Here is a 26,943-nt window from a genome sequence, read left to right on the forward strand (position 1 = left end):
ATATTTTATTTTTAATAGTAATGGGAATACACATATTGGTCAGAAGAGCAACGATAAAACTGTTACCATGAACTTGCCAGTTAAGCATAGTCAAAGGGCATAGCAAATATAATGGCACCGAAGGCTTGCATACACTTGCTTGTACAGCTCCAGCTCTTGGATTCCCTAAAGCTTTTCATTCGTAATAGCTCACTTCAAGGCTGCCACGATTCGGCCTCGGTAAGGTTGTCATTGCAGAAATGCTGTTCACGCACAGTGCTCTGATTCCTAAGAGCCGTGGTAGTTATAACTAACCATGAGTAACCTACAACAGGTCTTTACTATGGTCCTTTATTACCACAATAAAAATCTGCTGTGTTTGGAACAGAAAATGGTGGGAAGAGTTTAATACAGGCTACTTTTAGAGCTGCTGAGAGCTCAGGTTTTCTGTGAAAGAAAACGACTTTTGCAGGACATATTCTGTGCAGGATTTGATCCATGCTGCTTTGTTTAGCAGAACTGGGGGGAGAAGGTGACCATCAGTGTTTGGGTTAAGGTAACATCCTGCACCTATTCACTTTTCTTCAGTAGCAAACCTAGAAATCAAGTCTGAATTGGAGAAAATATGAATAAAAAAAGGCTAGGAAAGTCCTCCAGAGTCCTCCCTATAAATATTTCTGCAGGCTCTGCTGTTTCACAGAGCTAAATGCGAACCAGTAACCTCATGTCACTTACAAGAGGTCATTTTTTCTAGTAACTCCTTTCTATACAGGCTTGCTCTTGTAATATGAGTTATTTCCTGGTAATAACAAGGTGAGACTAAGTGGAGGAGATAGCTGTACTATAGAAGAGAAACAGGGATGACTTTTCATATATTTTTTCTGGGTTTTGTGTGTGTGCACCTGTGTGTTTATTGGCATGTCCCCTAGCCACGACCTGTGGCTTTGGGCCAAGCTCTCAGGTTATATGTGAGTAACTACGAGACTACTTTAGTCATACCATTTTTCTCATGTCAGTGGAAGAGAGACAAATTTCAAAAATTTTGGTGTAAGTGTGATTATCTAGATAAGGTCACAAGTATATTGACAAAAAATACAAAATTCAGAAGGGAATGTTAACAAATCCTTTAAGCATTGCAATGCTTAAGTAAGTCGGTACTAATTTGGTTATTACTTTGGGTACATTGTTTTGAGTCTAATCTTAAAGAAACTTCAATAATACAGTCACTCAAGTTGAATGATAATTCATTGTGAAATGCTAAGTGATAGGAATTTCTTAATTTCTTCCTAGTGAACAAGCTAAAACATCAGTTGCAGATAGGGAGGGCAAAAAGACTGCTGAACTTGTAGAGCCAAATTTATTCTCTTATTTAAACTAGTACAATTTCGCTGATTTTAGTGGTGTAATCAGGAAGAAAGATTGGTTAAATTTTAGAAAAATGTGAATTTGCATTAATTTTGCTTTCTCTTCTGAATGTATGTATCTGGCTGTTTTGATAGATATTTTTCCTATTGTATGCTCGTGCACATGAGAAAAATGTGTTCAGGAGCACATAAATGTGTAAAACTAGCTTTAGTGTAAACATCATTACATACTCCTTTATATTATTCAGTTTGAAAACCTCTTCAATCATTCAGGATAATAGGAGAGTGTAAATATTAATGAATAAAAAAATCCCATAAAATTTTAATTTTTGTTTTCATGTATAACCATTTCATGGCTAATTCACATTCAAATAATCAAGAAGATCAAGAAATGTCTCTAAGTAGCTTTTAGTGAAAGACGTGTATAAAATCCTTTCAGTGTTATGATGTTCTTTTTTTATGGCTATGTTTAGAGTTTATGGTAACTTGAAGTATTCAGCTCTATCCAGGGTCTGTTTGGATAAATCAAGTAAACAATAATTTATCCTCAGTTCAGATCTTAAATATGTTATGTATGTTGATATAGCGTAGTCTTTCTAGTCGACAGTGAGGGCTTGAACTAAGGATCCAGACTGAAATTATTCCATCACTGTTAGTCTCCAGCTAACAGAGAATTCAAAGTTTTCTGTCTCCAAGGTCATGAAAAATATTCTTTCTATTTGTCTATAATGGTCACTTTGAAATGTTATGAGATTTATTTTATTTTTTTTTCACTGATAGTTGTTAGGAATAAAATCAAATTTATCTCACAAGGTGCTCTGAGAGAAGTGGAACTACAAAATCCTTTAGGGAAGGAGAGATTATATGTTTGGTCTTTGTCCATTGGTTCATCATCATGTCTTCCTGTAAAATATCTGCCTCCTCTTATTCCTTGTCCTGTCTCCCTGCCCTGTTTTCCATCAATGCTTTCACTACCTGGAATAATAATAATAATAATAATAATAATAATAATAATAATAATAATAATGTGTCTGTGTTCAGGAGCAAAATGCACATGGAATGGCTATCCAGTGAACCAGTATGTATAAAATAGGAGTTTTGCTTGTCTTTCTCTGAGGGTATTAATTTGGGCCTTTGCAAAATCACATGCTGAAATCTGTGTGGCACTTGTTATGCCCTAACTATTTTTGAAACATCAGTTCTACTTGCAAACCTGGTTTAAAATGTACAATGACCTCACAGATTATCTAAAGGGAGACAGTGTTCACTTATGCCTTATTTTGTTGAGAAACCTAGCTAAAAGAAATAACAAAAATAACCCAGCTTCTGCAGCATCATTTCAGTCCAACAGAATTAATCAGAAACTCTTTATAAAAACTGCTTATGTTCAGAAAGAGCAGGCTGTAATACACGTTTCCAGCTAATAGAAGACTTCCTTCACATGTAAAGTTAAATGGAAAGCTTACAAAATTCAGTTATGGAATTTTTTCTTAGGTTGGATGGCAGCTGAAGAACCTAGTAAATGCATTGCGGGAAGACCCAAATGGAGTGATTTTAACCTTGAAAAAACGTCCTCAGAATACTCTGGTTTCTGCTCCTGCCCTTCTGAAAAACGTGAGGTGGAAGCCTCTTGCGCTTCAGGTAAGAAGGCTGTTGCAACTCTCGTGTCATGGCAAATTATTTCCACTAATCAAAGGAAATCTCTAGAATTGTTCCTTCCAATGGAATGAACAGGAACCTCTTCTAAAAGCCCTATTTCCTTTGAAATACAGTGCTAAGTTTGTATGGCAATAATATGTGCCAATAAGGCTGTTTTCCTCTGTTTTTCCCTGAAGTTGGGAACCACAGGAATTCACAGAAGGAAAGAACATCCATGAATAATATTGCTAAGAAAGTAAGCAGCCAAAGATTCAACAGTTTTCTTTGGCTAGCAAAGGCAATGTTGCCTCTCTTTCTTTCCATTATTTCACAACCTATCGCAACTATTTGTTTTCATCAAGAGTGGTAGTCCTTTTGAACTTCAGGAAAAGGCTGCTTCTATCCAACATTCCTCCTCAATTTGTTTTTGGTAGCAATGCTAATAGACCCTCTGATATTTCTGCATAAACATACCTTGAAAACCTGTTGACATTAAAAAAAAAGTGAACATCACAGCTGGTTCTTCCTACAACATCAACATATGTTGTAGAAACAACAATAAAACAGACTGACCTTAAACATGCATAGTCACTAACTTAAAAGCTTGCCTTCAGTAATGACATTTTATCTTTAATACTCTATAACATTCTGTAATAAGTGTATGCACTTTCGTAACATGGAAGCTTTGTTGTTCTGCTTGGTTTGCAAGATATATGGATGTGTTTCTGAATACTTTCTAAATGAATGAAACAAAGCAAACCCTACAACCCTATGCAGACAAATTTTCTTACTGCCTGCCACTTCCTGAATCTTTCATTCCTCAAAGTGCCTGCACATCCTACACAGCTGCTTCACTTAAGCCCTTTGTGCAGTCTGTGCAGCTCAGGAGTGCTGACACTTTGTTTCACTGCCATCTTTCCTTTCTCTGTGCTGCCTTTTATGGGTGATCTACTTGTGAACTTCATATGAAGTCTCCAGAGGTAGCAAAATGGAAATTGCATTTGCAACAGGGCTTCCATAGAGATCCTCTCCTTATATTACTACATTAAAGAATCTGAATTCACAAGAATCACAAATTCAGGAAGCTTTATCAGTATGAAACCAGTATCTGTTGTATACATGACTTGGTATTTTCCACAAAACTTGTCATCCTTTGTCATGGTAGACAGATAAATGAAAGTGCACCAAGCTATTTTGTGGAATTATCAACAACTTCTATTTTCGTGATGTGTCCTTTCCTGATGGCCCAGAACTCAAGAGCCTCTGAGGAACAAAGTGTGCTTTAAGTGTGATTCTCACTAGGATGTTTCTTCTATGCCAGAAAACAGTAGTAAGGGATTTCAATAAACATATAAATCACCTCAGGAAATAAAAAGAACACTGCCAATATTATTTCTTAACATTAGATATTGTAATAAGTTGTAAACTAACTTCAGGGTTTTGGCATCTTGTGGTCTTCTTTAGTCTTCATGCCATAGAAGTGAGCTCAAGTGATAGGACCTAGAAAAAAAACCCAAATGCAGTTCTCGGTTTTACCAGTTTCTTACCTGGATCTGGTATTATTTATTATTGTCATTAATGGCTTGGAACTAGCATGATTAGATTTCAAGATGATACCAAAGCTTGTGTTTCCTGGACAGCTGACCTAACAGCTTGATGCTGCTGAAGAACAGTGATCTCACTTCCCTAGCCCTGTTCTTGGCTGCCAAATGTCCTTGCCTTTGTCTGACTTTGGCATTGTTTAGACTCTCCAGATCAGTGTAATTCATTGAATTGGTAGGGAGGCTTCTGGTTTTGTTTGTTTGTTTTTCTGGAGCTTTCTATCACTAATGGACTAAATTGGCACTCAGAGCATCAGAGGCTGACAGACTCTCAAAAATAAGTGGAATACACTCCACGTAGACAGAAAGTTTTTTACTTTAGCCAAAAGTAACCAGCTGCATGAATGTAGGGTATGGAATGACTGGCTAAGTAACAATCTGTCAAAAAAGTCTGAGTTAAAAAAGTTCATTTTCAAAAACTGAAAATAATTCAGCAAATGTCAGACTGTCACAAAAATGGGTAACGTAACACACCATGAAATAGAACACATGCAAAGCAATTTTTTCATCCTGATGTAGGATTGGTAAGGTTTAAACAGAAAATCTCTGAACAGTTTTTGACTACAAGCTTTCTTCTCTTACTGGCAGTTGTCTGATTTTCTTCTGTATTTTCCTTGTAGCTTTACTGCTTAAGATGTAAGAAAAGAAATATAGATATATCGTATCAAGATGAAACAAACTTAAATCTTTTAGAAAAACAGAGAGAAATATTTGCTTTCCTTTCCTTCCCTCCCCTGACATACTGTAGAAAGCAGGACCCTACAGGAATCAGACTGTTAGCTACATTACCTAGGAAGTGACAGTCCTTTTTCTGAAGTCACAGACGTTGCATAGTCATTGACGGGAGATGTATAAAGTTCTTCTTTAGAATAGTTAGAAACAGAAGAATTTTAGAATAAATTTATTTAGAAGAAATCATGCAAACACTTTTGTACATAGCTACATGAAGTATTGTGTATGTACTATTTACAAATATGATGAATTCTTTCACAAAATGCTAAAATGTAACTTATTTCTCATACAAAACCATTAAATAGTTTGGGAAGGAATACGGGCAGTAGGATTTCAGAACTTGAAATTCAGAGGCCTGAAATATTTGTTAGCTCAGGCTGGTATTCAGCAGGAAGTTTTAAAAATAAGTTGTTATGTTTTTTATTATTGCCTAAGGTTCTTATAGGTGTTATTAATGATTTTTTCACAATATTTATGTTAAAAAGCATACCGAGTAGTTAATTTATGAATTATTAGTGATACAGAATCTGTGAATGTAATTTTTGGTCTAATCGTAGTATTTCTGTGCTGTATATAGTTTCCCTTGATGGTTAAGTAACAGCAGACTATTAAAATAGGCTGAAGTTCTGTAACAGTTATCTTTCAGTGAGATATGTCAGTCATACCATTTTCTCATTTTGTCTCTAGTTGGCATTATGTGATAATAGAAATCTATTTTCATTTTTAAACTCAATCATGATTGTCTTCCCACTCAACACTTCTTTTATCTACAATGGCAAATAGTACTCTTGTGTTTTGTTTTTTAAAAGTAAGCACACCAGCAACTTCATTCAATGAAAGTACATTTATTGTATTTTTTATTTCTAGAAATATTTAATGAGAATATTTCTTCCTGTTACAAGTACTTGACCTGGAACATTAAACTTTTTATTATTTTGCTTGAACTATAGAATCTGCCATTTGGTGACATGACTAGCAAAACTTGTCAACAGTGACAGTTTTCTAATAATTCTTACATAACAGAAAATGCATGTTATGCCCTGAAACTTTTTAAGTAACTTCAGAATAATTCTACTCAAGTAGCTCATTTCAGATATAGAAATCTATATACATTTGGAGAGATGTTACTTTATACAATATAAATATTTATAAATTCTATAACATTATGAGAACAGATGCTTGTAGAGCAAAAGAAGGAAAATAACAAATCTGTTTAGATGAACTTGGAAATTAGGGTGCTGCCCATGTACTTTCATGTCTCAGTGAGAAATGTCTTGGGCAAGGTAACTCTTGAAACACTTCACACAAAGAAAATGTGGCAAATAAAGTTGTGTTTTGTTCTCTTAAATCTCTTCTTTTAGAGGAAATGATGAACAGTGAATCCCTTTGCTTCTTAGTGCCACTCACGATTTTTCCGTCATATTCATATATGTTTCATTGTATTCTCTTGCTCTGAGGACAAAAATTATTTACACATTAAAAAAGGTGTGTATTTCAAGTTTCAAAAGTTTATAATCCAGAAGACTTGAACACACTGTAAATGTACCAGTTCTTTTACAGCACAGCTGTAGCAATTTGCCAGTATGTGAGAAATACTCACGTATTGTGAGTAATAATATTGACATTTCTGTTTCTTAGTTGTAAGTAGAAGTATTTTTATTGTTGAACATTCAGCCTTTCTGAATAGCAGCTTGTCCAATAGGCAATTAGCTGTCTGTATCACTAGCATGAATGAATCTGTTGTGACAAAAATGCCACACTGTAGGAATTCATAGGGTGATACGCAGTTACAAAGCCCCATTTTCCCTTACCGCAGGCAATCCATGTAGAAGAGTGACGCCTGTGTATTTTCTGTGAATTCACCCATCAGGGGAATTCTGGGGATTGAGTTTATTCCTTCAAAGGAGAAAGCAGAGACTCAGTACCCCATCCTTAATCTTCATATCCCCTCAAAAGGTAAGGGATGTCCATGTTCAAGCCTATTGTTGCTGTATTAATGGGCTTTAGCAGCTTCCTGTATCTTGTCCTGCTGTTTTTTGCAGGATGCACTGGGGCCATATGTTTGTTGTTTTGAACAGCACTTTTAAATAGATACACTGTTTAATTATCCCCAATATTTGCAAAACACACTCAGGATCATAGCAATATATTTTGTTTCCAAAACAGTTTTGTTTTTTTTCCATTTGGCAAACAATTGTTTATTTCTGATGAGGGTTGAATTTACCATTTATGTTTCAATTTTATTCTAGTATTGAAGCATTGCTTAATTATTTTCAGGTTTTTCAAGCTTGCTAGCCAAAATAAGGGGAAACAGATAGTATTCAGAATGTTAAAAGTAACTAAAAAGATAAAGAAGAGTGGAAAGGAAAGATCTAATTTTCTGGGAATTATTCATAAGAGACTTGGTATAGGTACTTTCTCTCTGAAATTGAGTTTCTGCTTGTCTGTTGGTGACGGTGATAATTTATGTTTTGACCAATGGGAAACTGGGTATCCAACTGCAGGTAAGTTGGGGGTTTACTAGAATATGTTCGGTTTAGTCTTTTTACTATTACTGCCACTAGAAAATTGTTGAAATCGTCATTGTATACTAAATGCAGTAGTTAATACTGTGTATAATGTAGTAGGCCTTAATTTCCAGACCAGGTATGAGAAAGCCAGTCATGTATGATGCTTGTCATTGGCAGTGACTTTTTATCTATTTGTACTGATGAAAGAAACCCAAAACACTTGATCAGAGTAAGAGAGGCTTAACAGTAAAGCAGGGCAGACTGATATTCTCAAGGAAAAATATCCTTTGCTGCTATTTAAAATCGCTTGTACTTGTTGAACCACATGAAAGCATTCTCAACGTTTATCTCTAGAAGACAGAAAGCCTTGCATTTCAAAAAAGATTACAATTGGTCTTCGTAGTCTTCATCCAAAAATGGCTAATCCAAAAAGAGGTCATGATTTGTAAAATGGTGCATGTTGATCTAAGTGTTGCTTGTAGCACAGAAAACGTTAATTTGTTCTTCATGTGCTTGGGTTTTGTTTGTTTTACAGCCTGTAATTCCAACCAGTCCAACAAGCAGTTCTACAACACCAACAAGTACAATGGGCATGTCCTCCAAAATGGAGAACTCAGCACTCCAAGATGTTTACATTCTTTCTCCTATGTCAGGACTTTATGGCCCCAGGTATTTACTTCCTAATGAATGTGAAGTTTTGAAAAAAAAAAAAAAAAGGAAAAAAAAAAGAAAATTTACATTTTAATTTCACTAGACCAACAAAAGTGAACAAAATAAAAACAACCAAACCTATATATTTAGTAAAATTAAGCGTTAGAATTGCATTAAGCAATGTATCATTGTTTTGAGACATTTTTTACCTTTGATTTAGCTAGATAGAGGTTGAGCAAAACCTGGTTTGGGTCCTAAACTAGAAAACCACTTAAAGAAGTCTTTACTCATTTACTTTGACTTACTCTTTTGTGACCACTTGTAGCCTATTCTCAGGCATGCATTTTTGCAACAGAAATCCTTGCCATCTCATGTTACACCAATTACTTATGCTCCGTTTCAAATACTAGAAAACTCCTGAATAGCTATGTTTATCTTGCAGTTAAAATGAAATCTAATGTTGATTTCATTAATTTATATTTGTTGAAATTGAAACACTTTTATGAAAGTTCTCGTATATAGCAATTCAATTACATGACTTTTTTCATTTGTAGTGCTTAGGTTAGATTGTTGGTACACTTTCGTTTTTTCATAAAATGCTTAATTTCCCCATGATCTTCTGGCTTACAATTTTTAGGGATGAAATTGGAATAATGTCTTGTGATGACATCAGCAAATTTGGGAAATCTGGATTGAAAGGCTCCGAGTCTCCAAGTTATTTTCTGGAACATGAAAGTGGTAAATACTACACCTTAATTGAAGGTGAAGGCCATCCTTTGGGCTCTGAGTATGAGAGAAGCAGAGCTACAGGAGTGCGGAGAAGAGAAAAAACACCCACTCATGGTAGGCTTGGTTTAACATTTTTTGATTGACTGGATTTAGAAATTGTACTGTGAATGCTACAGCGCCTCCAAATATCTGTCATTTTTTGTTAGATCATAATCTGTTGGCTCTGAATATCAGACAAAAGTTTATGTGAGAGAATAATTAATATAAATACAATCTAATGTTCAGGATCAGGATTATAGAAGTTATAAATAAACTTATTGTGCAGTTCTTACTTAAAATTTGGAATTATATTTGAGTTCACAGTACTTGGATAGATAGCATCTTGATTTACCAGCTTTTATTCTGAAGCTCTTGGAGATTATTCTGGTTGCAACAGTCTAGGCTGTTATGCTTTAATGTAGGGCCTGAAAAGACATGTGGTATTAAAGTATCTATAAGATATAAGGTCTACCAAATTCAGCACTGTGTTAAATAGACATACCAGTGTATTCTCCATGTATTTGGGTGGTGTTATTTTTGAGGCAGTAAGTTATTTTTCTAAAGTTTACCGAATTTTAAGGTAAAAGATTTATTATAAAACTGTAATAATGTGATTTTGGTGGTGCAAATGGCATTTCTGTGCCTCAGAGAAAGGCATAACGGCTCCTTTTGGTCATAATGTTCTCTAAGACTAGGTTCTGTCTTTTGATCAATTTATATATTGTCATCAGCAAGTACTTCATTCACCTACTCTGAAGCTAAGGGTTCTTTCCTTTCTCTTGTTTTGTTAAAGATATATATATATATATATAGATATATATATATATTTGGTCCTTGATAGCTTGAAAAGGGAAAATATTTCACAAGCTCAGAGTAGTAAAGAAAAATGTGTCTGTGAAGAACACAGGTAATGAAAACATGCTGCAGTTCAACAGCGATAACACCAGAGGCAGTTAATAGTGGAAGATTCAGTAACAGCTGAAATGGAACAGCTGGGGAGGGGATTTTTAAGCACTCTGGACACTGATTCTGTTGGTCTGTCTTAAAACTGGTTTAGCCTGGTGCAGGATTTGATACCATGATGTTATTAAATGTGGGTTCCCTGCTCTTTCAATTGTTAGCACTTAGAGACTGTGGCTTTTTCTTCCTGTTCTCAGACTGAGGTGTTCTTTCCACCATAAATGTTAGAAGAGAGTGCAACTGAGAGCCACAGGTGCAAGAAGAGATTTTAAGTTAAGATTTACAAGTATGTTGTTCCACTGTCAATAAATCTGTTTGCTGAGGTTTTCTTATTACTTTCATATGTATTTTGAATGTATTACATACATACATCTATGGCACAGTTTACTTAATCTATCTGGGTTAAGCTCTAAACTGCATTACCTTTTGGCTAAGATCAACATATGAGTGATACTTACATCATTTCACCTGCTGTTCTGGGAGGTGAGAGGGTAGATTCCAGTCTAAGAATGTGGCAGCTACAAGCATACATAAAATTATGTCAAGCTGCAGTGATTATTCACTGTAGAGTTCCCTAGCAAATGACATCCAGTTTCTTAAGTGTTGCAGTGTTCTTTTCATTCTAATAGTTTGAAAGCAATCCTGGCTTGTGCGTGGCCAGGATCATGTTTATATATATGATTATACTTCTTCAGAATAGGGAAATTTTAACAGATTTTTGTTACAAGTAAAATATTTTTAGTAACTTGTACAGCCATATACTTGATGCTTGAAAGAGCTGGTGTTAACCAGGTTAACACCAAAGAGTAGGACTCCATCTTATGTACAGTAACATTGTCTTTATCTCCCTGATATGCAACATAGTTTTAGAATAAAATTAGAACAAAAGAGAAATATTAACAGTGATGGAAATTAGAGCCAGATGGATGTATTTGGCTTGCTTAAAATCATGCTGCATAATGATTTCAAATTTAAGACATTGGGCTATGTAACTAATCCCAATAATATGCAAGTGTCTTGTGTTTATGATGGAGAGTTCTGTGTGATTTTCCCTAGGTGACATTGAAAATCTAGAAGGAATTTGATTTACAAATCTGAGAAATACACTTTAGTTGCTTTTAAAACAACAGTTAAACCAGATTTATTTATTTTTTTAACTACAGATTACATTGATCTGATAATTAACAGATTTCCAAATCCAAATTCTGTTCTACTATATTGTACATTTTTACTTTTTGACTTTAAAATGTACATTTGAATCATGAAAGTGACTGTGTGTCTCTGGAAAGACACAATTTCTGGTGGGTCTAAGAAACACGCATCTGATGCTGGAGTCGGATAGCCATGGGCTAAGTAGGAAAAATAAGAGTTCTGAAGTCTTTCATGGTTGAACAGATGCTTTCATTATTGCTAGGACTCACACAAACTGCAGCTCAAAAATTCCTGCCAGGGATTTGCCAGAATTAAAGTGATTATTACAAACCAGTTTCTGTTGCAGCTGGTGGTAAGTGGAAAAATATTCAGGAAAATGAGACCCTCAGTACTGATAATATATGCAAAATCTATGGAGGCAAATAAGCCCATTTTTTCCAAACATTTGTCAAAATTAAGTCTTTGTTTATCATGGCTGCAGTGCATTTTGTTTTTTTCCAAGGCTTATCATCTCATATTAGTCTTGACTCCAACATGCTCTGGTATTTAGAGTTCTTGTGGCAATGCATATCAAATCTCATCTGTTTGTGTTACAGGCAAAAACATCATAAATCTGTATTTTTTCTTTCAATTTCTGCTATTATACACAATGATTTTCCAGTTCTCTGATTAATATTCAAGTTGCACTGTTAAAAACAGTTTATGTATAGGCTACAGGTATTTGGGAAAGAATTTGCAATTAAAAATAATATGTAAAATCACTTTTTTTCTTCGTTCAACTTCTGTTTCCCATCCAAAATTCCTATCTTTAATGTTGATCATGCTGCGGCATCTCAGATTTGTGTGTAACAAATCTCATCAGGGTTTCAGACTTTCCTCCTCTTGAACAGAAATACTGCTAAGCTTTTTTGTTGATCTCTATTTGTTATGTGCATTTCTAGTTTCATATTGTTTTGTTGTTGCTTTTTTTTTTTAATTTTAAATCTTTACTTGTCTCTTATTCTTTTTTGTATTACTGAGTCTTACTTTTGTTTGATTTGTTGTTTTTTAATTATTTTTTTCTTGTCTATATTGTTCTTCTAAAACCAGTTTTTAGATTAAGAGTCGAGTAATAAATTTGTAGTTAAAGGTTGTATCGACTTTTAGGCACATAGGGAAACTACATATATATCCATACACTTAGTTATGTGCTAACTTTTGTGGCAGTAGTGAAAGTATAATATGGGAAAATCTCAGTCCTCTAGGTATATGCTATCCCCTCAATTTTCAGAAAATCGTCTTATCCAAAAACATACTTGTCTTATATGACTGTTTGTTCTTAAATCCTCCTGTTATTTTAGTAGCTGAAAACGTTGTTTTTGGGAGATAGATGAATTAAACCCGTATTAACTCAGGAATAACCCACAGAAAATACTTAGTCGTTCTAAGCAACCTGAAGAAATTGACAGTGAGAAAGAAACAGTTGTTGACATTTAAATTCTATAATTATTTCAGAAACAAGTCAGTGGCAAGCTACTTGAGGAATCAAGCAATTTATTATTATTATTATTTTAAAGAAGCACTATACATTTAGTCAGCTGGCATATGGGAAAAGGAATCTTTGGCTTTATGGTTCAAAAAGACCTTAACCCGTAATTGAGAGGTTGTGTGTCTTTGTTTTGTGATACTAATGCACACAGACAAGGACAAAGTGCTTATGCTTTATAGTCGGTTTTGCAGTGTTCCAAGTTTAATGGCCTGCTCTCACTGTTCTGCTGATACAATAGTAGGGAATGAATAATGCACAAGAATATCTCACAACTGCAGTGCCACAGAATCACATTAATTAAAACCCTAATGACTGAATCTTTATTTTCTTGTTGTTGTTAGCAAACTTTACTCCATCTTTTGTTTTTAAGGCAATCGATAACCTTCCTTGAAACTGTAAGATCTCCTTGTTACTCACCATGTGCTTTTCCAAATCAGATAGGTTCTACTGGTTAGCTATGTAATGTACCTGTAGTAATCATCTTTCTAGTTTTACTAAAGCATATTAGTCACTTTAAAAAAAAGATTATTTCTTTATTTTAAAACACCTATTTAATAAGCGAGCGAGTTTGTTTTTTTTTTTTTTTTTTTTTTTTTCAGAAAATAGTTAAAAACTCCTTTATATTTACAAAAATTTTCACTGAAGCCAGTGGTACTTTCCTTCAGGTTGGTATAATGAAGAGGAGAATCTGGCATATGTGGTATTCAATTAATTCTGAATGCGGCTGCTTTTGTAATGTATAGGTGCTAATAAAGAGGATTGCTTTGAAGGGTTATGTCATGCCTCCAATTTACATGCATTACTTACTCTACAGTCTTTTATTTTTAATCTTCAAAAATTTTATTTGTTCTTCTTGAATTGTTTCCAGGTGATTTAAGACCTGTTTCTATGCCTACTGACTACAGCTGGATAGGGGAGTCAAAAGAACAAAACGTGTACAAGAGAGGAAGCCGAGGTGAGTTTTTTTTTTTTTTTTTCCTCTGCTGTTCTCCAAGATTTCTCTTTCTTTGTCACTTAAGAACCATGAAAATGTCATCATAGGGACCAAATCAAGTTTTCTTGACTGTCACAGAAAATATAAAAGGGTCTTTTTAGTGTCTGGGTTGTTTGTATTTCTAAAAATTAGAGTTTGTATCAGTAGCAGTGTTTCACTTTGATTCTGGTATGGAGACAGATAAACACCAAAGGGAAAAAAAAAAAAAAAAGACTAAAAGATTTAGATATATGCTAATAGCAACAGTTCTTGATCCTTGCAGTTCTGTAAAGCAATAAATGATGTTATAAGTACAAGGTATCAATCAAACTTTTTTTTACATAGAATATTATTTCAGTCCTAAGCTTTTTGCAACTGTAAAATTAATTTCAGAAAGAGCTTGAAATATTAACACAGGATATTTTCTAATTAATGATACTTGATTATCTTTGAATTTAACTGTTTTCTTCTAGAAAGGTTCAAAGAATTTCATTTTTAAAGCAGCTTTGATTTGAACACTTTTAATTATATTGTGGAATCCACCTTTGAAACTTCAAAATCCAAGATAACCATTCTGCTGATTAAAAGCTAATTTTTAGTTAAAACTTCTTCTGTAAAGTTTGCTTAGATTAAAGAAGTCGCCTTTACAAATGGCATTGTTGTGGCTGACAGCTGAACATAAATCATGAACAATGCATTGAAAAAGTCCATTCAAATTTTAACACCATGGTAAAGGAAACACATACTTATGCAAGTTATCTGTAGGAGCAAGTAACCTGTAGGAGATGAAAAGCATAGGATATCTAGAAAGATTAAGAAGATATGAGAATTAGTTTATTAAAAAAAAATAATAATAATAAATTGAAGTAAATGTTAAACTATTAGAAGTACAGTCTCCATCTGATGTTACCAGGAGATTGATGCTTCATTCTGCTTTGTGGCTGAATAACTGGGATATATTTGAGAACACGGCAGTGGAAACATTGCAAAAGGTTTGTGGAGTTTGTCCAGCACAGGAGACACTTGCTTTTAAATGCAAAACTTTAATTGGAAATGGCACATAAAATTCTGTAAAGATGCATTGACTCAGGAATTAGGTACGTAAAGATTAGAATTGTGTATGCTTATAAATTAATAAAAAGGATATGCGATATGCATATGATGTGTCCTGGAAAACATTCCCAATAATCATGCTGTGTGTTTTAAAGATTGCAAAGCATGTAAAAGTACTGTCTTTTTATTAAAAAAGAGTTGAGGATGGCATACATAATTCTATTATAACTCAACTCCACTTGCTATATGTGTAAATATCTCTAACTGAATGGGACATTAAACACGCTGTAAATCGTTTTGTGTGTTTAAGTACTGTTGAAGACTTTAATGATAATGGTAAGTTAGATGTTACTTCTGTCTGTGAGTACCAGCCCACATGTACGTTCTAAATTTGGGTGATTAAATACCACATGCAATGAAGACCAGAAGTTTTGTTTGACTTTTTTTTTTTAAAACCAAATTTAAATGTAAATGGCTCCCCTGTAAACTGTTCCATAATCCTGAATTCACAGTGTTGTTTAGCAAGTGTATCACTGAGATGAGAGAATGATTTAAAATTTGAGGAAGTATGCACCAACTGGTCTGTTGGGCAGATTTAGATTTGAATTCCTATACTCCAAGGTTCTGTTAACAAATTAAAAATAATTTTGTTTTCAAGGTTCATTTTAATGTCTCATCTCTATCTGTTTTTGTTGGAAAAAAAAGGCAAAAAACACAAAGTATTATACATTTGCATTTCTTATTATTGTGTTCTTTTATAGTGTTGGTGGACAACTATATATTTAATAAGAATTGTTTTTCATGGCAGTCAGTACTTTATATACGTAAAACTGAAAAATCAGCTATGCTGTATTTCCCTTTTGTTCAAGCACACTTCAGATAACATCCAGTCAAAGCAAGCTGTATGTTTCAAACATCATAGCACGTAGTTATCGTAAACTTACATAAGATTAAAGTAAACTTGTAATAAAACAAAACGAGGTTTTCTTTTTAGCTGGTAGTAAGCATTAACATTTACGATTGTAGGAATGAAACACAGATTCTCTGTTTTGTCTTACTGATATTTCTTTTTTCTTTTTGTTCCATCCAACCACTGACTCTGAGAATTCCCTCCTGCGGTATCTGAGTGATGAGAAGATATTGGTTATCCAAGAAGAACCTCTGACACAGAAAGACAGCAAAAGGGACACAGGTCATAGGTCAAGGAAAAAGGGCAAAAATGCAAGCAGTCCAAACTACCCCATTAGTTCATCTATGTTGACATCAACTGTTAACATTAGGCTTGAACCTGGACAGCAAGATATCTTGAATTTCTCACTCCCAGAAAACAATACAGTTCCACTTTATCATGTAAGTACATAACAAAAAATGTTACTACATTTTTATTTATTATGTTATTACATGGAAAGAACATTAAAATCATTTCCTTTTAGGATTGATACAGGTACTAAGGCATATTTTGTACTTTACATTTTAATACCGTTTTTTATGGTCCAAGAAATATTCTTAATATCCCTTTAAAGATAGATTTCACATAAGAATAGTCTAGACAGATGAAAAAATGCAGGGCAAGCACCATTTGGTATCAGATGCTTTAAGTAAAGTAGTGTTGTTAATTAATCTCACTGAGTTTAGTCAAATTCAACCATATTTTTTTTCAAAGGTTCATAAGGATCTCTTGCTCTGATAATAATTATAGATTATTTTAAAATTTATTATATATCTAATTTAGTCACTGTGTCTTCTAAAAATATACTTAAGCTTAATGGAGTTACTGTTTATTTATATTGCGGTACCATGGTCACAGTCCAGTAATGTGAATTTGTTCATTCTGATAATGCAGGAAATATTTTGGAGTAAAAACTGTGGAGAAAGTATAATTCAGTGGATTATCACTAACATAGAAATAAAAAATCTCTAATAATTGTAACTGCAATAGGAACAGGCAGTTCGTGTAACTACCATGAAAAATCACTAGGTTCTCATGACTGTCAGCTGGTACAGAATTTCGCTGTATTGATTTGGATGCCCAGAAATAACGAATAGCCTTCCAGAGATCGATTTTCACTGTTCATGCTTTTATTGTGTACCTTGTCCTCTTAGAGGCCTTCTTAAGTTTTGCTCATGGCCTACAGCTTAGGAGCAGACTGTTCCATTCTCATGATGTGGAGTAGTATCTTCAAAGTGTTTGGGGCTCAAACATTAGTATCTTCATAATTCCTCCCCGCAGTCAGTATGGAAGCTTTTCAAGGTGTATTTATTTTCTAATCATGCTGAGATTCCTGTTAGAAGTAAAATGTAAATGGCTCCCTTGTAAACAGTTCCATAACAGTTCCATAGAAGATGTAAGAGGAAAAAGCAGGACTTGTAACAAGTTTCTTCATACTCTTGCATCTGGGGCTTCTACAGAGCATTTCTCTCCCTGAGTAAAAGCTTCAGAGATGATTGTATTTGCATCAAGTGTGAGAGCTGAGTAAGGTCTGCCTAAGGGGATACATTCAGAACATAGCCTGCCATTCATCTTTGTTTCCTGCAATCTGCCAGCATTTGGTAGTCTGAAGATCAGATACTTTCCTTCTGTCTTCAGGAAAATTTAGATTTCCCTTTCCTATGCCACCAGGACTTAGTATTTTTGGAAAACGTGGAAGGTCTTTTTCCTCAGCCTCAGAGAATGTCAAGTACTTTATCAGTCAAGTTGTGTGACTGCTTAGTTGCAGGTGTTTCTTCCATCCGTAAACTCTTACACAGATTATCAGGATCACAAAGAAAAGGATTTCAAATCCAGAGTGAAAACTATTAGCTACCGTGCTAGGGTGAGTGAAAAAATCATTATGCAAGTCTGAAGAAAAAAATAAAATCATAACTGTGTAGATAAATCAACTGGTTTTCATGAGGTTTTGGAAGAGTGGTGATTGTTGACTCACCTGATTTCTGAAGAATGGGAAATGGGTCATAAAGGGTAAAGTGCTAGTTGTGCCATTTAAATAATGATAGTTGTTGGTTAAGTTCCCAGATGCGGGGCTGTTGTCACCAGTATTCTACAGACTGACATACAGTGGTGTTAATTCTTCTATTGGCAGAAGTGTTCCAAACAGCATTTGAGACAGGACTTTGCAGTCCTTCAAGAGAGAGTCAAAGGAATCAAAATATCTCAAGCACAAAGTCAACTGCCTTATAAATATATAAGAGGAACTGAGTTGACAAATATACAGGAGTTGCTGACACAGGTTTTCTGGGTTCTTGCCAGTATAGGATCATTTGTATTAACGACATCTTTCTACTTTGAATACTGAAAGAATTCTGAAAAGCAAAGCAAAAAAATGTGAAAAACAGCTAGTCAGAATGAAACTTTTAAATATCAAAGAGCATTTAATGTCATTTTGACATCAAAAAGAAAAAGAAAAATGATTTATATTTCTAGATAGAAATTTTGGTTTTAAGTAGATCATCTCATTTCCTTAAGACATATATTATATATATTTGTAAGCAAACAAATACAGCATGATGAAAGGAGAAACTGAGACATGGTGTCATTTAGCCATTGCTTTCTTCTTTAAGCAATGTATTTCTTACATAAATACATATTTAAAAGAAAAAAAAAGTTTAGATTTACCAGACACGGATATAAAAAGTTTTACAAAATTGGTAATTGCATAGCTTCGGTACTAGATTAATGCTTTGGAAGGAATGTGGATTTGGAACCTAGAATTAAAGAATTAGACTGATTTCATAAATTGAAGTGAGTATGCAGAGTTACTATATAAAATGGATATTTAGGTAGTGCAATATTGGCAGTTTGCCCAGCATATAAAATGATCCACAAAGCCATGATGCAGTAAAATATTTCATATAAGAAACACTGCCCATTCAGTATATATTTATGATTAATTTAGTTGATAGGCAATTTTGTGGTGCTTGTCACTGAATCTGACATAGAGTGAATTGCAATTAAAAATTCTGTTATAATTAATAGATTGCTTCTTAGAATATAGCTGTGCATGTATACTGATCCTTCTCTTCTGTAGCGACATTTTTAGCTTAAGCCTAAGTATTGAGACATATCTAAATATCACAAAAGTATATACATTATAGTATTGCTGAAATATATTATTGAAATAGACTATGGACTTAAAAGAACAGAGGTGAAATATTTTGTATTTTTATAATAATAAAAATAATTTTATTTTGTTTTTGTTTTGTACTATCAGATCTCTTTCTGAAGAAAATTAATTTATCAAGTAGGACCCCTGCACAATACACCAAATATACTTGAGAAAATTTTCCTTCAGTGTTTTTCCCCATAAAAAAACAAAAGGCAAAACATCTTGAATGGAAAACACTATCCATCTTTAAAGTGCTGTTCGGGATTTTTAAAATCTCTAGCAAATTGTAGATTTTCTGCTGCTCAGTTTCATTTTGCACCACGTGAACCAGCTTTTGTCTATACTGGAGTTCTTATTCCAGATTCAATTTGAAAATCCACAAAATGTGCAACTTCATGGTTTTAACGTCTCAAATTCAGCTTCTGAAGCTCAAATTCAGTCAAGTGGTTATTACATTAAATTCTCAGATAAACTAATGGTTGCTCATCTGGTGTTACTTGATGATTGATCTTCTGGATTGTTATCTACAAAGTAACTGTGTTGGATTTTTTTGTTGTTGTTTGGTTGTTTTTGTGGGGTTTTTTTTGGTAGCATATATTAAGAAATTGGATTATAAAATTGTTAGATCATCTAAATTTTCTGTGAATTAAAATTCAGTATGTAAAAGAGATTTAATTTTTAATACATATTAAGATGTATTTGTGTCGTAAACCAAATAACAGCTGCTGTAGGGCACTCAGTGAGAATGCTACAGCAGTAGACCTGTTTGTTTTATTTTAAAGATAATTTGAAGCATTATATTAGTTTAGGGCTATTCATTGTTTCACAGTGATTGCTTAACTTGCTATTTATTTTCTTGCTGCTGATCACACAAGTTGGTAGTACATGCCTGTCAGCACTGAATGATGTAAACGCTATCTAATAGTTCTTGGAGCTGCAGAAGACAGCTCAACAAATGACACACAGTTTAGTGATACATGCTGAGAACTAAAATGTATGCAGGAACAATGTTTTTGTCTTTTTCTATAATGTATGCATGCTGGGATGTGCCAGATGTTCCAGATGCTTTTTTTAGATGATGATCAATTTGAGTACTACTATGATAAGTATAATAATCGAGGGAATCTGGGAGAATCATATGTATTCAGCTCCATATAACTGAAGGAGGTGCTTTTTATTGCCAGTTTTGTAGGAAAAGTGCTTATATTTTATTTCTTGCTTTCTGTTACTGCAGGAAGAAAAAAAAAAAAAACACTTAACTGTCAAGCAGAGTTTCTTCAGAGCTTTGTTTCCTTTCTGAATTACTGGATAACTTCTATCTTTTCTTTTTATTTATTTTATTCCCATCTGTAACATGGAAAACATTCTTTCCGTACCTCCTAGGTATGTTGAGCAATCACTGTGAGAATGATTATGAGAAACCTAGTAGCTCAGAGTAGCTAAAATAAGTTTTTCTAGGTTCTGTAGCTTTGAACTGATTCTGTCTAGTTTTTTTGATTGCAAGATAAGATTATTTTGCATTTGTACTGTACCTTAAGTGGGTACATCAAAACTTGAGCTGACAAGTATCTGGCTGTGACCTTACAGTACAAACGTCCAAAAATATATTTCTTTACAGTTCTCTTCAGACATAATTCTGTAAACGACACTCTACATTAATCTATAAACACAGCTCAAAAGAGAATATCCAGGAAAATAAGGGAAATAAATTCTGTCAGTTGGGCTGAAAAGTTTTGCCTTTAAGTTCCACTGCACTAAAGAAGTGAAATTGTCAACCGTCATTGAATCTGAATTTTTGGTACCCTTTGTATTCTATCTGTGCTCCAATGTGAAAACAGTGTGTAGAATTCCCTAAGACCAAATTTAGCTGATGTATCTGCACAATGTAAACCAGCATTTGTTTCAGAGATACTTTTTACAGTTCCAGAAGTAGCTTAGAAAAATGGTTGAGCTTTCCCCTGAAATAGTATAGTACATCTGGGTCCGAGCTCAGTATCTCCATCTGTCTCCATAGAGCAATGTGCAGTTGTGAAGCTCAGGTGAGGTACAGGCACCTCCACCGTTTGGTGTAGACCTGCCTTGGGATCCAGCCATGCAGTATTTCACAAGAGACGTCCTGAAATTTTGCTTTGAACACAACTGCAGTGGTTATAACTGATATATTTGCAGTGGCCTGTGATACCTGCTTCACCAATTCTACCGTAATACAGGCTGTGTGTTACTGCTTGCTTCCAAATGGTTATGCTTCCTTTTTTGTTTTGAACTCTTTAAACTGATAATTATATTATGATGCTTCACAGCAAAACAAATACGACAGTATGTACAAACATACACCATGCTTTCATAAATAATTCTACTGTATTGGCACGTTTAAATTGTTATTCAATTGTTGTTTCTTCAAATGAGCTAGTACTAAGTGTCAATAAAAGGTCGCAAATGAAGCATTCATTAACTTACTTTATTCTCATATGTAAACTGCAATTTGTAAAGCATTCTAGAGTCCTCTGACTCCAGAAAATCACAATAGAGCTAAAATTTACTGTATTCTTTATTCTAGAAAATGAATTTAAAGCTTATTTTTATTAATTTTTTTGTAGCCTGAAGAAATATTTCTGATTTTGTTGATACACTCTAAAGATAAATTAAGAGCCATTTGGATTGATCTGATTCAGCATTTGTTAATAAATATTAGCAACAACTGATATTACTGCTACCAGAATTGCAATATTTATCAACCAGAAGAATGCGCCAAATAGAAATATGCAACTCATCTTCCTTGTAGCACAGATATCATCTCCTGCTGTTACTGACCAAGGGATCAGTGTGCAGAAAGCCAGCTGTAGTACTCTGAAGACAGTCCTCGTAGTCTTCCTCGCTACACACTGACTTGGGTCTTGGCCCCCATCCTTTCCCTCTTTACCTTCTCAGGAGGCTTCCTAGGGAGAGAATGAGCAAGGGGGTTGGGAGGTCGAGAGAAAGCACTGTTGGCATTATAGCAAAGCAGGTCAGTCCTCTATGGGGCAGGGGCTTGGGTAGCCTCTACCTTGAGGAATGGGAAAGATGAGAAAAAGGAAGAGAAAGGAATTGTCTCTTTTCTTGACCTGTATAACTTCTTGAAGCTGCACTGCACCCTTCCCACCTGAGCCACTTTCCTTCTTCCACTTCCCTTACCTTTCCCATAGAATCCTGTGCAGCAAAATCACTGCTGAATTGTGGGCTTTATGTAAATCTTTTTTTTAGTTTCTCTCTCTCTTTTTTTTTTTTTTATCACATGAGAAATTGTTAGTCACAGGGCAGCCTTCTTTTAGATGTTCTTTTAGAACACTTTTTAAATCTCATGCATGATCTGGAATATCTTCTCTTCCCCCTCCTTCCCCTCTCCCCCCAAATGGTTAAAAGAATGCTCTGCTATTACCTACTATTCACTGACTTAATATTGATAACGTAGAAAATAATTAAAAATTCTGAGTGGATATTTTCCTTCTGTCCTTAGCTAATTTTTTCACCTGTCACAGTTTTTTCAGCTTAAAAATTGAGTATGATTTGGAATTGTACACGCATGTAGCTTGCATAAGATTATTTCCTGTGTCTATTATCTCTCCCCTCAACGAGAGTGGAAGAAAAACCTCAAAGGCAGCTTTCATTTTTAGCAGAGCATAATAATTTTGCAAGCGTTACATCTTGAATGGCTTAGGCTTCAGCTCACTGAGCTAGAGAGATAAATAAAGCCCCTGGCAGCAAGGCTACTGTTTCACTTCTGATGAAGCATAGTGTAAAGAAATGCTTAGGATAATGAATATGTGAGTTAAGGAAGCAGCCAAAGAAATATTTTTTGTCGAGCATTAAATATCTAAGTACAGGAAAACAGTATTTATAATAAAGGTAAAAGAAAATCTATTTTGCATCTGAATATATGACATATCCAGATGGAATATATTTCATTTGATCATTGCAATTAGTGACTCTCATTATCAAACTATTCTAGTCTCATTACCAACTGTTCTAGTCTCCCACTTTTAACAAGTAAACAATGACTTTTAAACATCTTTACACTCTTTGCAATTCAGAGGTTTTTCGCTTTCTGTGATTTTATATGATTTACTTAGTTATCGATTATTTATAGAACCTTCAGGTAAATAAGAGTTTCTCCAGATGGGAGAGGATCATCAGATCTGCTTGGTAGAATGTATGAGCTTTATTCACCTTCTGAATTCCGTGAGTAGAAATGGAAATAGATCCAGTGAAATTGCTGGAGCCACATAAACGTGAAGCTTACTTGAAAGAAGGCTGATAGGTGCCAGTGACCTGAATTTCACTGAATTTGTGCTTTATGGTCTGTGACAGCATAGCAAGACTTGTGCTTCATGAGCCTCCCACATGTCTACTCGTCATGAACGTGACATTTAGTAAGATGAAGTAAAGTTTTAGTTTGAGAACTAGGATAAGGCAATTTGTTCTCTACGTATCAGGAGCATAACAATGTAAGAAGCAACTGCTCATAAAAATGACATGCAAGTTGCTGAAAGAAGCCTGCTAAATCCTTTAGTTAATTTGATTACATTATTCAATATTTTTGAAAATTAGTGGTCATTAATGCACTATTAAAATAGTGGTGTTGAAAGAAAAGACTATTAGAAAAATACATTTTATGAGCAGAAGCATATTTCACTAATTTCTTTTTCAGTCTAATGTATATGAGTTCACAACATCCAAACAAGCGTTTGCAGTTGTACTAATGGGATCTGTTTGATCAAAAGGAATCTTGGAACACTGATCCAAGATGATCACCCATGGTATAGGTGTATTTTGTAGTGGTAGTGAAAGTTTGTAATATAAGTGATGAAAAGAAGTAGGCCAGCAGAGTGTGAACAGGGGGAAGTATCTTAGCTTTGTCAGGGAAGGAGAGTATGGGATGAGTCCCATTTGGAGAGAAAGTGAATAAACCTTGGTTTGGAAACACTTTAATTTGGAAGCAGTGCTAGAAAAGCAAGACCTCTACCTGTTAAGAATTAGTACACTTGAACTGATGAAATTACTTTCCTAGTCACTAGAGGTAGTAACATGAGAAGGCAGAGGGACATGAGAAGAAAATCCTTGAGCCTTTTAGTATGAATAAACTTTACTTTGGTAACAATAGTATGGGTAGTACTGCTGTCAGAGTTCTTTTACTTGGTTGGCCGCACAATATATTTTACTGTGCTGTCCATGGTATTTTCAGGGATGATCGGTTCGTTCATGTTTAATAGTGCGTTAAGAGCAGCAGAAATCTGACATTTATTGTGCAGGATTTTCCTGAAGCTCTTCAAACAGCTATTTTGCTATAGATGTATGCTGTTATCTCTCAGGCTCTTTCAAGAAAATTTGATGAATATTTCTGGATAGTATATTTTCATTTTTGTATGTTCTTTACGCTTTAGATTTCAGGTATACTCTAAGAAGGGTTAAGTCATTTATAGCACTCAGGTTAAACAGGAAAGCCTGTTAGAGCTCAGTTACTCTATGGGGATCTCCTATCATCACCTGAATTCCAAAAGGAATGTGGGAGAACTCCCTGCTTCTAAGCGTGAGGGCACCATTTCAATACTCTTCCTCAGTTGCCTTATTTGAATGGTCTTCCACATTGTCTGTAATAAATACTTAACTCGGTAAGGAGATCCAACTGCTGTAGCTGCTCCTACATCCTGTAGAAAACTTAGGTTTGGTCTATTGTAAGGTCTATCATAAATTTATTTGTTTATTTAATTTTATAATTATAGAGAAAGCAGGAACATGAGGGACATCATAGGTAATTGGGATACTAGCATGCCCTGATGATTGACACACGGACTGTCGTACTTTAAGGTTTTCTGGCTGCTTCCAGTGGCAAACCATCTACTGTCCACAGTAGAAAAGGTATGGTAAAGGATGATAAATGATTCTTTGCATGGATACACCAGAGGGATATGTGAAGGAAGGAGGTGGAAAAATTAATGCTTGTCCCCTGAACATTTTAAAACTTTACTAGAAATCCTTATGTGTTGGAATATACGTTTTATGGTCTATGTAGTTAAATACAGAACAGGCCGGCTTAAAAATAGAACCAGCAGACTTCCTGTCTTTCACGTGTGAAGTATGCAGTTATGTTTCGTGACTGCTTACTGAGGTCGTGTGTGATTAAATATCTTTACAGTGTACCTAAAGTAGTGATGTTAAAACACAAGCACTAGAATTCCAAAAATAAACCTGTTTCCTATTTGGTTATTCAGAAAGGATTTAAAGTCTAAGATATTTCAAGCGTCAGTTTCTGTATTTCATGATGAGAAACTGCTTTTTTACTGTGGGAAAATTTGTCCATCAAAAAGTTTGGTTTTAAATAATAAAAGCAGTCTGAAGATTTTATTTTTAATGCTGAATCACTCCTAAAAGACATGTTCATCTCCAAACCTTAGATGAATAACTTCAGTGTAGGAAATCAAATTATGTAAATCTAGGTAAGTATGATATTGAAGAAGGTTTTGATGACAGGTTCCTCATTGTTCTTAAAATCCTCTACAGTTTTCTTGTGATATCTATATTGCAATATTCATCCTTTACATCTAACACAATCTAGAGCTCTCTTTCACATTTTAACATTTTTGCAAACGTTGACATGCTAACCTTTTAGCTTCCTTTCTTATTTTGAAGAGCTTTGGTTACAATGCTACAGCAGCTGAGATTATTTGCAATATTGTGTAGATTTAAGTTGCCTTATACATGATCTTCATTGTGAAATAACATTTAGTTTGAAATTAAAATTTTCCATTTCCTTTTCCTTAGAGTTACAGAATGACTACTGTGGTTTGCTTCTGTGTCTTTCACTGCAGTTGAAGTTACCACAACCTTGAGTGCAGCAAGGAAGTGTACTTTTTAGTCTTGCTTAATTTTATTTGTTTTTCTCTACAGAGAGCAGGGGACACAGTCAGTGGAGATACTGAAAGGTAATTACTTCTGTTAATTTTGTATTTAAATAGATATATAATCTATCTATGAATTACATGTAATTATTGTAGAAATTTAGTTGCAATATTTGAGGAATAAATTTTCAGGTCTTAGTGAGAAAAGCATTAATACCATTAAGTAAATGACACAACTGTTTCACCTGCTAACTACGTCAAATATGAAGATAGATTACAAAGGTTGAATTTCCTTCAAAACACATCAGATGTAAAATTATTAAAAATTACGAGGGTAAAAAAATGATCCTACTACAAAGTAGCAGATGTCTCCCACCCCAGCTTTTTTTTTTTTTAAATTATTTTTTCAGAATCAGTTTGAGGATGAAAATGCATGACTCACCTAATTTTTGAAATAACATGCAGAATTTTCCAATGAACACGTAATTCAGTATGTACAAAAGTTACTGTTTATAATTGTCTCATATTTGATAACTGCTAAGAATGAGGACTTAAGTTTCTCTTACACTTGAATTTAATCAACTAATTCTAATGAATACTATAGTAATTTTGTCTTCCTTTGCTGTTACCTGGTGAAGTATGTACCGAATACTTCAGTTGCATCCAATATATCATATTTAAAGAAAAAGTTTGAAGTAACAGATACTTCGGTATCATGGAATGCCATAATTAAGGTTTATTGCAGTGTGTTCATATGGATAATTATTCTTTTTTGATCTTTTCATCATATATGGCCTAAACTTGTTTACAAAGCTAAGCCATGCACTGAATACAAAAAAAAAATTCTTTACAACGCTTTCATCAATTGAAAGGATTTACAATTGGCAGTTTTCTTCAGTATTATAAATTTTACTACATTACAGTTAAAACCCTGAGGTACAACAAAAGTAGTTGTTCGTCACTAAACACAAGTGACCTGGTGCCTGATTTTTCAGGAGTGTCAGCATTTTTATGTCTGTGTATTAAACATTGTAGTTTGCATGTTTAAAATGGCATTCA

At 34.3% G+C, this 26,943-nt stretch overlaps 1 protein-coding gene across 4 annotated transcripts in view; it reads left to right on the plus strand.

Annotated features, from left to right (window-relative positions):
• Positions 1 to 26,943, plus strand: part of LOC121077343 (connector enhancer of kinase suppressor of ras 2-like) — a 180,609-nt gene that overhangs the window by 113,634 nt on the left and 40,032 nt on the right. For all 4 annotated transcript variants that reach the window (XM_040572539.1, XM_040572536.1, XM_040572540.1 and 1 more), the window contains exons 9-14: positions 2,838 to 2,984; positions 8,360 to 8,493; positions 9,113 to 9,318; positions 13,752 to 13,838; positions 16,006 to 16,259; positions 25,934 to 25,968. In XM_040572539.1, the coding sequence (XP_040428473.1) occupies positions 2,838 to 2,984; positions 8,360 to 8,493; positions 9,113 to 9,318; positions 13,752 to 13,838; positions 16,006 to 16,259; positions 25,934 to 25,968 (863 nt within the window). The remainder of the gene's footprint in view (positions 1 to 2,837; positions 2,985 to 8,359; positions 8,494 to 9,112; positions 9,319 to 13,751; positions 13,839 to 16,005; positions 16,260 to 25,933; positions 25,969 to 26,943) is intronic.

The sequence above is a fragment of the Cygnus olor genome, chromosome 13 (genome assembly GCF_009769625.2).
Source record: "Cygnus olor isolate bCygOlo1 chromosome 13, bCygOlo1.pri.v2, whole genome shotgun sequence".
NCBI classification, from domain to species: Eukaryota; Metazoa; Chordata; class Aves; order Anseriformes; family Anatidae; genus Cygnus; species Cygnus olor.